This window comes from Musca autumnalis, unplaced genomic scaffold, assembly GCF_047663935.1.
Source record: "Musca autumnalis isolate F117 unplaced genomic scaffold, ASM4766393v1 scaffold_1, whole genome shotgun sequence".
NCBI classification, from domain to species: Eukaryota; Metazoa; Arthropoda; class Insecta; order Diptera; family Muscidae; genus Musca; species Musca autumnalis.
In genome coordinates, this window is record NW_027411644.1 from 316,462,214 (window position 1) to 316,475,211 (window position 12,998).

The 12,998-nt window shown below is 38.7% G+C and overlaps 1 protein-coding gene across 1 annotated transcript; it reads left to right on the forward strand.

The window, feature by feature from the left end:
• The first annotated feature begins 845 nt into the window (after nt 1-845).
• Nucleotides 846-1,594, forward strand: LOC141391495 (uncharacterized). The gene is made up of 2 exons (XM_073964375.1): nt 846-938; nt 1,001-1,594. The coding sequence occupies exons 1-2, from the start codon at nt 888-890 to the stop codon at nt 1,433-1,435; spliced, it is 486 nt and encodes a 161-aa protein (XP_073820476.1). The 5' UTR covers nt 846-887; the 3' UTR covers nt 1,436-1,594.
• Nucleotides 1,595-12,998: the final 11,404 nt, after the last annotated feature.

Here is a 12,998-nt window from a genome sequence, read left to right on the forward strand (position 1 = left end):
AGTAATTATTTGATCCCACTTTCAAGTAAATCGAAGAGTACAGTCATTGTTAAAAATTTATTTTAAATATTAAATCGCGAAAATTGCATTCAAGCCCACTGTGCAAGCTTTTCTATTGTCTATTATAGTTGATAAAACAACAAAAAATACAAAAATAAAGATTTTTTCAAATTGGACCAATATTAAAGGAGGTATAAGTATTTCTTTCTCAAGGCGGTTAGTCAAAAAAATCTGAAATAAAATGTTTTGGTGATGAGCAGTATCACCACAGCAAAAAAAAAAGGAAATCAAAACCACTTTTTAAAAAAGTGTCACTCAAAAATCCCCATATATACTTTATAGGGTAGCAAATGATTTTTTCAATGCGTTATAAACCGGCAAAAAACTAACTTAATATACCCTCAGCCATGTAAAACTTCTTACAAGTGGTGTCTTTAGATACGCCGTTCGGACTCGGTGAAATTAGGCCATCATTGATATTTGCGAAGTCTCGCCATATTGGTTGGAACCCAAAGTGCACTGAAAATTTCTTAGATCAATACATAGATGCATGACTAACGTATAATAACCTCACCACAGTGTGGTGTAGGATATAACATGTGCATTCTACAAACAAAGGATGACAGCTACAGCAAAGACAAGATCAAACCACAACAAACCTATGGAAAAATGTATAACCTCTAATAGCCTCAGATAAGATCTATGTTATCTATTGTTGTCTTTGGCAAAAGTGAATGCGTAAACGGTAGCTGTCGGGATGACACAGATGCATACTTTGATAGGGATTGGATCGTCTATAAAAGCCATAACCATAGCGAGTATTAACATTATTCACTTAACAAACTTTCAAAGAGTCTCATCTTTTTTTTTCGATACAAGTTTTCAAAATGAAATTATTCTTGGCTCTATTAGCGATTTGTGCTACGACCTACGCTCAGGTAAAAATGTTCTGATACACTGGATTATCTTTAAAATAACTAAATTGTATACATTTCCTTAGGCCCTACCACCCGTAGGCATGTATAGCGGTTTCCCAGCATCATTTGCTGGGGTTTCGCCCGGACAATTCTACCAAACCATGATTTTGCAAAAGGAAGCTGGCAAACTTTTGGTTAGGCCAGATTTACCCGATGATTTGAGACAGCGTGTTATGGAAACTATGGCCAGAACTGAACAGGCATTAAATAAATGTAACGCTCCTGCTGAACCGGCTACCACTGTCGCAACTGGTCCTTCCACCGCTGCCGCAGCAGCTGGTCCTGTTATTTTACCCTGGATGCAAATACAATGTTCTGCATTGCAAATGAAGCTGTACAAAAGTCAACTGAAAGCCATCAAATATGAAGCCAATGCAAGAGCCATAGCTGCCAGAGCTGTTCCTGTTGCAGCAGTCGTTCCTGCTGCAGCGGCCGGTCCTGCTCCAGCTGCCATGTAAATTGTATATTAAAAATGAAAAAGTGTCGCTTAGCTTCCTATACTTCACCACTCTCAATATGAACAACTATTACAAATTATTTGAACACACCAAAAATATGTATTTAAATAGAATTTAATAATTGCAGAATAAAACATTAAAATATGTTTACTAATTAAATTGATTCTAATATGTAACAACAGCATAATGCTCAGAAGACAAGATATATACTCCAGCCTGTGTGAATTGAGACTTTCATCTATTGACGTCAAAAAGTTGTTAACGTCGAAAACGTCATATAACTGTATAAAACGTATAACAAGTTGTAAACGTCCCCCTATTTGGCCAAAGAACGCCATAAATTGGTAAGTTCTGTATTTTTTGCGATCGTCACTGTCCAAGTTTTCGGGCAGCAATTTTTATTCCCAATAAACGTGATTCATGTAAATTGATGTGCTTTTGAAATATATTTCTATAACTTTCTTTCAATGAAGAGAAAATTCGTTTGATCGGCTCACATATCACTCTTTAATACGATCTTTTGTTGTTCTATCTCCGAATCTTTGTTTTGTCTGCCAGTGGCAAAATCGCCTAATCATCATGTTGGGATTTATTTTTTTCTTGCCAACCAGACGTTTTAGTTGGTCATCGAAGCCATTTTCCTGTAAGAAGCGTGGGGCCACACAATTAATACCCTTATGTATTTAGGGGGTTTCTGAATTTTGTGGTCTATTTTGAGCTCAAAAACTGTTGCGGAGGAGGTACCATTGTAGAAGTTGGTCAAAGTATAATTTAGAGCTTTTGGGCCACTACGTCAGGATGTATGCACTTGCGCGGGAAAACATAATATCGCTGTAAACAGAACCACAAGGCTTGGGATCAGTCATTAAAACAAAATCTGCAATGTTATCCCATTTTTTGAAATGCTTTTTCTTGAATAGTATCGTTCTTTTTTAACCTAGAAGCTTGAAATTTTGTATTTTGACTTTTAGGAGATACGACTTCGGGCATTTATGGTGACGATGTACCCCCGTTAGCATAAATGCTGAGGGTATAAAAAGACCAAAGAATCTAAAAGTGAAGCTCAGACATTAATGGTTCGTATGGCATTTCAAGAACTATTGAACCACTACCTCCAATATCTTTACGCATGGTTCCTCAGCAAATACTGATATACTAGGTCCAATGTCACTGGAATGGTATGCACACGCGCCTTGCACACATAACGTCGTGGGTTCGATTCCCCGGCCAGGCAACATCAAAACACTTTTCAACGGTGGCAAAATACCCGTCAGTAATGTTGGCGACATTTCCTGAGTATTTCAGCCACGTACAACTTCTCTACAAAAGTGGTGTCTTAGACACGCCGTTCGGACTCGGCGATAAACTGTAGGTCCCATATCATTGAGCTAATACGAATCGGGGTGCACTCATTGATATGAGAGAAGTCTCCATTGTCCCTTATGGGATGTTTGTGGAACAATTATATATACATATGTATGTAGATATATTATATGTCACTAGTGACTTTCAAATGACATGTTCTTACAAAATGTTTGAATTTCATACAATTATGTGAAGATTACAATATGCTGATTTTAAACGGAATAACGAGAGGTGATTCTTTACATACGTAACAACATTAGGCGAGTCTGTAAATGACTTATGTGCGGTTTCTAAAGAAGTCCTGGAAAGAATTGAAGAATTTAAGGTTGATGAAAAGATATGATCCGATCACTTCCCTATTTTAGCAAGGATAAATGTAAAATCTGACATACAAAGTGGAGAAAAGATGTCATTGTTGCCGAAACTTATTTGGAAAGAAAAGGATAAGAATACATATCAGCGAAGAATAAACATGAATCTGAACGTAATTGCATAGACACAGCAGATAACCCTTAAGGGAATTTGCAATGTGATAACAAATTCTTCACCAAAACAATAACAAAGATGAACAAAAACAAAGATGAACAAAAACAAATATGGTATAATATGGTATAATGGTATGGTATAATAACTGCAATAAAGCTGGTATTAACCGTTTCAATCTGCTCAAAGTATATAGAAGAACAAATGATGTGAAAGACAGAAGAAGATACATATCTGCACAAAAACAATACAAGATCATATGTGAATCTAGCAAATCTGAATATTACAAAACCATCAGTAATAAACTAAACTGCATAAGAAACTCCGGGGATGGTGGAAAATGGCACGAGAACTACGGAATAACCATGTGTATTTATGAATCTCGTTTCCGAATTTAATTAGCGTAGAATTAATTGTTCACAGTGTCTTTAGTATCTTCTGTGGGGCATATCAATGTACGTGTCTTACATTGCTCTCGAATCGAGCCATTATCACACGGTCAGGTATTGGTTTCCATGTCTGCAATGACCTCTTAGCGTTCTTCGACATTATCATTCCAATTCCATTTTACCACCATTTGTAACGTGACAAGTGTCACATACATACAATGACATCTACTGTCTTCCCATACCATCATAGTAGCAATGAGTCGATATGCACTCAGCAGAATCTCCATCTACGCCAATTACTCAATACACAATAATTCGCATTCACTTCATTCCAGTTGAGCCTTTAGTATTCCAGATTTCGCCGTTGAAGTGAGCTTCTTGCTATCCACCAAGGTGAGGTGTTGGTAAATTTTGGAAAGGGCTACCTATTGATACATTGCACACAGAGACTTATTGTTTACTGTCCCACAATGAAACTTTGATTTTCTCTCCCTCACGGAGGCTTCGGCTTTCTGTACCACACAGAGATTTCGGCTTTCTGTACCACACGGAGACTTCAGCTTTCAGTCATACACAGAGGCACCTTCTTTCTGTACCACACAGAGACTTCGTTTTCTTTCCCACACGGAAGCTTTGGCTTTCCGCCCCACACAGATAATGCGGTAGTCTGTCTCTCACAGTAATGTCGGTTCCCTGTTTATAGAGATACGTAGTAGTTTGTACGAGTTCGTAACAGTAACTATAGTAGCGTTAGTTAGTTATTACATCGTCGTTCCAGATCGTGATCAGCCGACCTCCAGAAATCATCAGTCAACACGTTCCCGATCATCACTAAATCGTAAAATTAACCAGCTTCATAGCTCCCGTTCATCGACAGTTCTCATCGATCATCAGCCAAGTTCACGATCATCGTCAGCCAAATTCCCGAAGTTCATCATATCGTCATCAACCGAATAATCAGCAGTCAACGCGTTCCCGATCATCGTTTAATCGTAGAACACGAATATCAAACAGCTTCGCCTTCCCAACCAGCGCATAACCCGATTGGCAATCAGGCTCGCCGTACCCGACCAGTGTAGATCCTGATCATCAACGCAGTTCGTCATTAAACGTTTAAACACCCCTTAATGTTCGTACGCGTAGCACAGCTACAAATCAGATGTTCACATGATCAAATCCAGCAGAGAGCAAAATAAAATAAAATAAGTAAAAAAGCGTTAAGATCGACCGCGCCGAACCTTTTATACCCTCCACCATAAAATATTCTGAACTAAAAGGGAATTATTATTTTCTTTCCGGACATATTCTGTGACCACTGATACCTAAATAAGGTAACAAATGTATATAGGAATGTCTTGAATCGGCTGGTAACATTATATGGGTATAAATCAAAGTGTGGACCTACAATGTTGACGGTTTTCGGTGGAGAAGTTTTGTGACCACTGGGAATCTCATATGTCGAATTACTAATAGTTCGGTTTAAAATTATCGCTAAAATCCTTAAAACACCGAAAATCGGGAGGTACCGTTATTTGGAGGCTATAGCAAAACTTGGACCTATATTGACAGTCAAGTTACAGGCAGTTCGGTTATAAATTGTAGCTAAAATCCCCAAAATACCGCAAATCGCGAGATACCGTTATATGGAGGCTGTACCAAAATGTGGACCTATGTTGACAGCTTTCGTTGGAGATGTTTTATGACCACTGGAAACCTCAAACGTCAAATTACAGGTAGTTCGATTAAAAATTTTAGCTTAAATCCTTAAATGTGGGGGCTATAGCAAAACATGGACCAATGTTGACAGTTTTCTGTGGAGATGTTTTGTGACCACTGGAAACCTCAAACGTCAAATTACATGTAGCTCGGTTAAAAATTTTAGCTAAAATCCATAAAATACCGCAAATCGGGAGGTACCGTTATATGGCGGCTGTACCAAAACGTGGACCGATATAGTCCATCTTCGAATTTGACCTGCCTATGGAAAAAAGACACTCGGGTGCAAAAATATAGCGCTCTAGCTCAATTATTGCCAACGCAAGAGTGATTACAACAGACGGACATGGCTAGATCGTCTTAGAATTTTATACTGATCAAGAATATATACTTTATATGGTCGCAAATGATTAGTTCGATGAGTTACAAACAGAAAACAAACTTAATATACCCTCCATACTATGGCGGAGGGTATAAATAGGAAGTGTGTTGAAATTGAAAATAAATTCCAACCCAACTGTTCTAAAAATAGAACATATGTTTTTAGCTTATTTTTCAACTTCTAGTGGTAAAAAAAGACTAGTTATTCTAGTGGTACTAGTTATTTAGAGCGACATGCCCTTGGTCGATACTTCAGGAATACTTCGTACATTCTATTGCGCAAAGCGCGTCCAATTTTGCGCCAAAAGTCATTCCAAGTAAATAGATGATTGGATGATGATTAGATGATGTCCTTGGTGATGGGGCTTAATCCTTGATTTTGTGCAGTAGTTGCGGTCCTTGTTTATTTAGTGGTACCATTTCCTTCTACGTAGCGCTATCTGTTGCCATTCTTATTTTGTGTTATCCTCATGTGTTGGTGTTTATGCCTAGATTGGTTACTAGGTTGTCAGGGGGCTTCGAATGGATTTCACCTGGAGGAGGATGTAAGCCTCTTTTTACAAATATTCCAAAACAACTTTAAAAGAATTGTTCCTCCCCCGTCGGGATTCGAACCCGGGACCTCTCCAAATTGTCAAAAATGCTCATAAATAAAAATTTAAAATGGGTTTATGCGTGAGTTTTACCATCAAAATTTCCGATTTTATTTCTACTCCATATGTTCAAGCATCTGGTGTTCCACAGTAGAGGCCCCTTGTTCTTGAATGATATTTCTTCTTGTTTCTTCAGATCCCCCATCTCCTGTTTTATTTGGATGATCTGAAGATTTTTTCTAAAATAGATTCATTATTCGACGCAGTTTATCTACAGGCTGATTTTGATAAATGTTCTCACATGTCGTATAATAAATTCCATCATCCTATACATTGACAATAGTTGGAACTATTCGTGATCTTGGAGTTGTTTTTGATTCAGCCACGTCATTTGTGCCTCATATTGATTACATACTTCCGAAAGCATATACCTAACTTACTGCGTGCGTGCGCAAAACAAATAAATGACATTAGAATTTATTAAAAGGAATTGAGAGGACTTTTCAGATCCTTATACTCCAAAAGTTATTTACATCGCTTTTGTGAGATCTAGAGTTCAATATGCTTCAATTTGGCATTCACGTGGTATAACCAGCGTTGCCGACAGCTTGTGATCGGAAATCGTCAAAAAAAAAATCGTGAAATCATCAATAAAATTTGGAAAATCGTCAAAAATCGTCGACATGCTCTAAAAATAGGATTGGTTACCGTTTAATGCGAATTTTTCGCTGATAGTTATGACAAGAAGACTGACTGTATAAAATATACAGCCCGCAGTAGGAAATATAACTCAATTTCACTTAAATACCGCAATAAAAAGCTTTCACAAAATGAGAGTTTTTCCTATGGTTATCGAGTTTGCAGTAATGCAGCAAGCTAAAAAACAGTGCCAGTTATGAATGACATCTTTCCTCAAATGTCGACTGATTGACCGTGTAACCGTCCATGCTTGTCGGTTATCCAAGTACACTAAAATCGATAAAAATTGTCATCCAAACTGATGGACTAGCTGTCCGCTTAAAGAGGGAAGGAAGCTGGACTCCTACATTTTTCAAAACTAGATAGACTATTTTTTTTGGGTGACGTAGGGGATGGAAGATACCAAGGAACGGTCCTGACCGGTTTTAACATGGCAAAGCCCAGGATTTATCTTGGTCCCTCTTTCATCTCAAGTGGACACTGACCTCCCCGTGGTGTCACCTGGGGAACTGCCTTTAACACCCGTTAAAGGTAGTGAGCTAACATGTGCCGCGCGTTCACCCATAAGAACTTTAAAAACTTGGGTTTGGGCGTCGGGTTAGTAACCCTCCGCTAGAAAAAAAACAGCCTACTATGAAAAAACGAAAGAAAAGAAAAACAAACCCCTCTAAAGTTGACGAACCCCGAAAACGTTTTAAGGACCATGATCTGCGAATCTGCACCTGGAATGTTCGCACTCTTTATAGAGAAGGTGCAGTCTTCGCATTGGCAGACGTACTTGGAAAGTACAAGGCCGATATTACTGCCATACAGGAAATACGATGGATTGGGAAAGGCGTCACAACAACACCTAAAGGTGACGCACTGTATTATAGCTGCCATGACGTAAAGCATGAGTTTGGTTGCGGATTCGTAGTTAGTCGGAGACTAAAACATCTGGTATCCAGCTTCACCCCAGTGAATGAAAGACTTGCTGCAATTCGAATAAAAGCTAAATTCTTCAACATCAGCTTTATTTGCGCTCATGCTCCCACTGAAGAAAAGGACGAACAGACCAAAGATATATTTTACGAGCGCTTAGAAGAAACATATGACCGTTGCCCTGCCCGTGACATTAAAATCATTCTAGGCGATTTTAATGCCAAAATTGGAAAGGAGAATATCTTTGGCCCATCAGTCGGGAAATTCAGTCTCCACAGTGAAACATCTGACAATGGTATGAGGCTGATAGACTTTGCAGCTGCAAAAAACATGGTAGTTAGCAGTACCAGATTTAAGCATCTCGATATTCATAAGGGCACCTGGCTGTCCCCAGATCAAAGAACAAGTAATCAAATTGATCATGTTGTGATAGATGGAAGACATTCATCCAGCGTGTTGGATGTACGATCGTTCCGAGGCGCAAACATTGATTCGGACCACTATCTTGTTGCAGCAAAGGTACGTACCCGTCTAAACGTTGCAAATAAAGCACGAACAGACACAACGCGGAAGTTGGGCATCGATAGGCTGCAAACACAACAGATAGCCACAGCATATACCACTCAACTAGCCCAATTGCTTAACGCGAGCACTCCTTGTCCCGATAACATAACAACACAATGGCAAAATATTGCCCACTCCATGCAAACAGCCGCAAAATCCATACTTGGATTCCAGAGACCTCCACAAAGGAATTCATGGTATGACAAGGAGTGTCGTGCTGCTACCGAAGATAAAAATGCGGCATATAGAGCTACTTTACAATCAGTAGCAACGCGTAGCGCACGAGAGAGATATCGGGAGAAAAGGAGAGAAGAGAAACGTCTTTTCCGCAAGAAAAAGAGAGAAATGGAAAAGCGGGAGTGTGAAAAAATCGAGATGTACAGGAGCCAGAATGAAGTCCGAAAATTCTACCAAAGAGTGAAACATCAAACAGATGGCTTTGGTACAGGCACATCCTCCTGTAGAGACCAGCAATGTAATCTGGTAACAGATACAGACAGCGTGCTCAGGATATGGAAGGAACATTTCTCCAATCTGCTGGTATCCAATAGTGGTGAAGACGATGATACCGCAGATCCAATCCCAGAAGATGGTATAGAATGTATACCACCCGGCCAAGAAACAGCAATCAACCGGCTGAAGAATAATAAAGCAGCAGGAGCGGATGGCTTACAGCCGAGCTGTTTAAAACCGGAGGCGACGCGCTGATAAGGTGTATGCATAAGCTAGTTAGCACCATCTGGAAGGAAGAACGCGTACCCGACGATTGGAACCTGAGCATCCTGTGTCCCGTCCACAAGAAAGGAGATAAGACTGTATGCTCCAACTATAGGGGCATAAGTCTACTCCATATTGCCTATAAGATAGTGTCAGGGATACTGTGCGAACGAATAAAGCCTATGGTCAACGAGATAATTGGACCATACCAATGTGGCTTTAGACCTGGCAAGTCCACCATTGACCAGATATTTACCCTGCGGCAAATCCTAGAGAAGACCCAAGAGATGCAGATCGACACATTTCACCTTTTTGTCGATTATAAACCAGCATTCGACAGTCCCCTCCGATCAAAGGTATTCCATGCAATGGAACGGCTTTGTAAGATGACTCTATTCTTCTCTCCGAAGAATTTTGTACCAAAAGAGGTTTCAGACAAGGAGACAGCCTTTCAACATTTTGCTGGAACAGGTAATACGAGATGCAAATGTCAAAAGAAATGGCACAATTTACACCAATAGCCACATGTTACTTGCCTATGCTGATGACATAGATATCATGGGACGATCAGTAAAGGAAGTAACTGATACCTTTAGGAAGGTCGAAGCAGAATCTGCGAAAGTGGGTCTGGCGGTATACGGCGAAAAGACCAAATTGATGGTGTCGACGCGCAAAGCGTCCATAGAGCTCGGACCAACCGTAGAAGTTGGTACCTATAATTTTGAGGTAGTTAAAGACTTCGTCTACCTCGGCACTGCCATAAACACAACAAACAACATCAGTTGTGAAATAAGAAGACGAATTGTATTGGCCAACAGATGCTACTATGGATTAAGTAAGCAATTTAAAAACAAAGCCACATCTCGTCAAACAAAAATAACACTATACAAAACGCTGATACTACCCGTGCTAATGTATGGCTCCGAAGCATGGGTGCTTGCGCAAGCAGATAAGGCAGTGCTTGGTGTGTTTGAGAGGAAAATTCTTCGAAAGATCTACGGGCCGATTTGCGTTGACGGTGAATATCGACGTCGTATGAACCACGAGCTATATAAGCTATACAAAGACATGCATATAGTTAAACGTATCGAGATGCAACGATTGCGTTGGTTAGGCCATATCATGAGAATGAGCGATGATGAACCCGCTAAAAAGGCGTATGAATACATGCCACATGGCGGTGCACGCAGAATCGGCAGGCCTAAGCTTCGATGGAGCACACAAGTGGATGAAGAAATGGAAAGGCGCGGTATTCCAAAAAGTCAAGCGAAAAACAGAGATGAATGGAGATCTTTTCTTAGTTTGGTCTATGGAACAAATGTTCTGTAATGGGCCAACTAAGTAAGTAAGTAAGATAGACTATTTTTATCCATTCACAAAAATTGGATGTGAGGCAAACTACCTGTAGTCCAGATATGTACTTAAAATAGCCAATCTGGCTGGAAATGCTCAGAACATTAAAAAAGCTCATAAAATCGAGTTTGCAAGACTTTTTTCCCTGAAATTCTTTCGGTAAATTTTGGTTAAAATGTAGTAATCCTGGTTTCGTTCACCCAATTTTGGCATACGTGAAAAATTGTCATTTCAGGCCATAAAATCGTCATTTTACAATTTTGGGTCAAAAAATCGGCAAAATGACGATAAATCGTCAAATTCGGCAACACTGGTTATAACCCATACTTCTCGCGTTGAAAGAATTCAACGAGTTTTTACCAAACATGCTTTAAATTTAAACTTTAAAATCGCTTCCCTCTGCTTGCGCTCCCACTTACATTTCTAAGTGTTTGTTATTTGGATTACAAACTCTTAAACATCGTAGAAAAATTCATTCTTCTCTCTTTCTTATTGATTTGATCAATGATTCAATTGATTCTCGAGAATTATTATCGCGTACACCGCTTTTTTTGCCACCTAGGCAAATGAGATATACCGATGTGTTCAACGTCGTTAGCTATACTCTTGGACCGTTTTCAAATTTTGTTCAGTAGATTATCCTTGCGGCTCGATTACGACGGTATTTTTTTTTTCTTGCGCAAGTCCATACTTCCTGAGATATTGGTCTAAAAGCTCCAAGAAACCCTTACGGCACCAACCAAAATTGCGAATCCCCAAGATAATTCACGCAGGGAGTTTTTGATTGGTGTAGACTTGGAAGATCGTATTATTTCATCCAGTATTTGTATAAGGTTGGAATATGAACTATATCGGTCCACTCCTTTGGGTGTCTTCCACACAAAATTCGGATAATGTGAAGTTTAAGAGCTGCTCTTGCATCTTTTGATTCTTTTTCCAGTAGGTTGTTCTAGCGGCCTCCTTTACAACGATCCAACTTTTTTCCGGAATAAGACAACACTTCCTGAAATAATGGCCCAAAAGCTCCAAACCCCTGCCGGCACATGGCTATTGCGCAAGGTAACTCCAAAACGTTTTCAAAAATTTATTCCAAACTTAGTTTAAAGTAAATAAATATTTCGAGTCCTTTATGAAGAAGTTTAATTACTAAAAATTTTTGGTATATGTTAATGATTTGGCATAGCCCCACATTACAGTGCCTACAGATTTTAAAGCAAGCTCATGATTCGAAATCAATATATTTTATATACGGCATAGTTTTTGTGTTTTGTTTGGTTTTGTTGTTTGTTGTCAGTGGCTGAGGGTATATCTCCGTCAGCACAGCTGACTGACACTTTCCTACTTGTTTTCAAATATGTTAATTGCCTACTTTACTTAGCATTTGTGGTAGCAATGAATGTTAGTTAACCTTATGATACCATTGAAGACCAACATAAATTATTCCTGTTTTCAAACTTGAGACAAATGTACATATTGTGACAAATTTGCTTAATGCGCATAGCATCTTTCTTTTGCCGCCAAAGAAAATCCAACGAAAAATTGCAATTTCAACTTTCAAGAACTGTTTGCTGCACCACTGCTGCTGCTGCAGTAGTACGTTGCAGAATAATTTATTAGTTTTTTTTTAACATTTACAATAAAATGCTCGTGTGAACATTTCGAATGTAAAAAGTTTTCCCCAACAACGTTTTTCATTTGACATATTAAAACCCTGTGCATTTTTAAGCGAATTACATTTGTTCGAGTAGAGACTGTGTTGGGTGAGCGTATGAGTGAGTGATTGGAAGTTTGGAAAGGTTGTAAATGAATGCGGATGCATGTCGAAAAGGCACCAAAGTATTTAATCTCTCACTTGACAAACTGTAACTCCAAGAAATTGATGAATCCCAAAAAATGTTGGATTAAAATATCCATTTAATATTTTTCTTATTTTTGGAAATGTCATTTGGTTCTCAAATTATATATTCTGAAATAATATTATGTCAATTTTAAATTAGTGGTGAGGTATTGAAGTTTTATTGGTCATATTAAAAATGTTGATCCATGAGAATTTAAATAAGTACTTTAACCACATGAGCCGAATAACCCATTACAATGTATGTAGTTAAGATATGCACATGTATATTATTTCGATGAGATACATTGTTGATCGTATCAAAGTGTTTGTGCTCTCCTTAGCCATAATGCTAAGCCATAAGTATAGTTCGTCAAACGATCTGCATCGGGTCACCTTAGTGGGTAAGTATGCTTATGAAATCAATTGTTATCTTATATTAACAGTTTAACTAAGGATTAGTATCTAGGACATTTGAAGGCTGGGTTATCGATGTTTAAAATATAATGATTTTCAGCAAATGAATCCAATTTCTAAAAACCACAATC

Excerpts from the sequence above, each read along its gene's own strand:
- LOC141391495 (XM_073964375.1), top strand. The coding sequence starts at position 888 with ATGAAATTATTCTTGGCTCTATTAGCGATTTGTGCTACGACCTACGCT. Across the intron at positions 939-1,000 it reads GTGCTACGACCTACGCTCAG|GCCCTACCACCCGTAGGCAT; the intron begins GTAAAAATGTTC and ends ACATTTCCTTAG.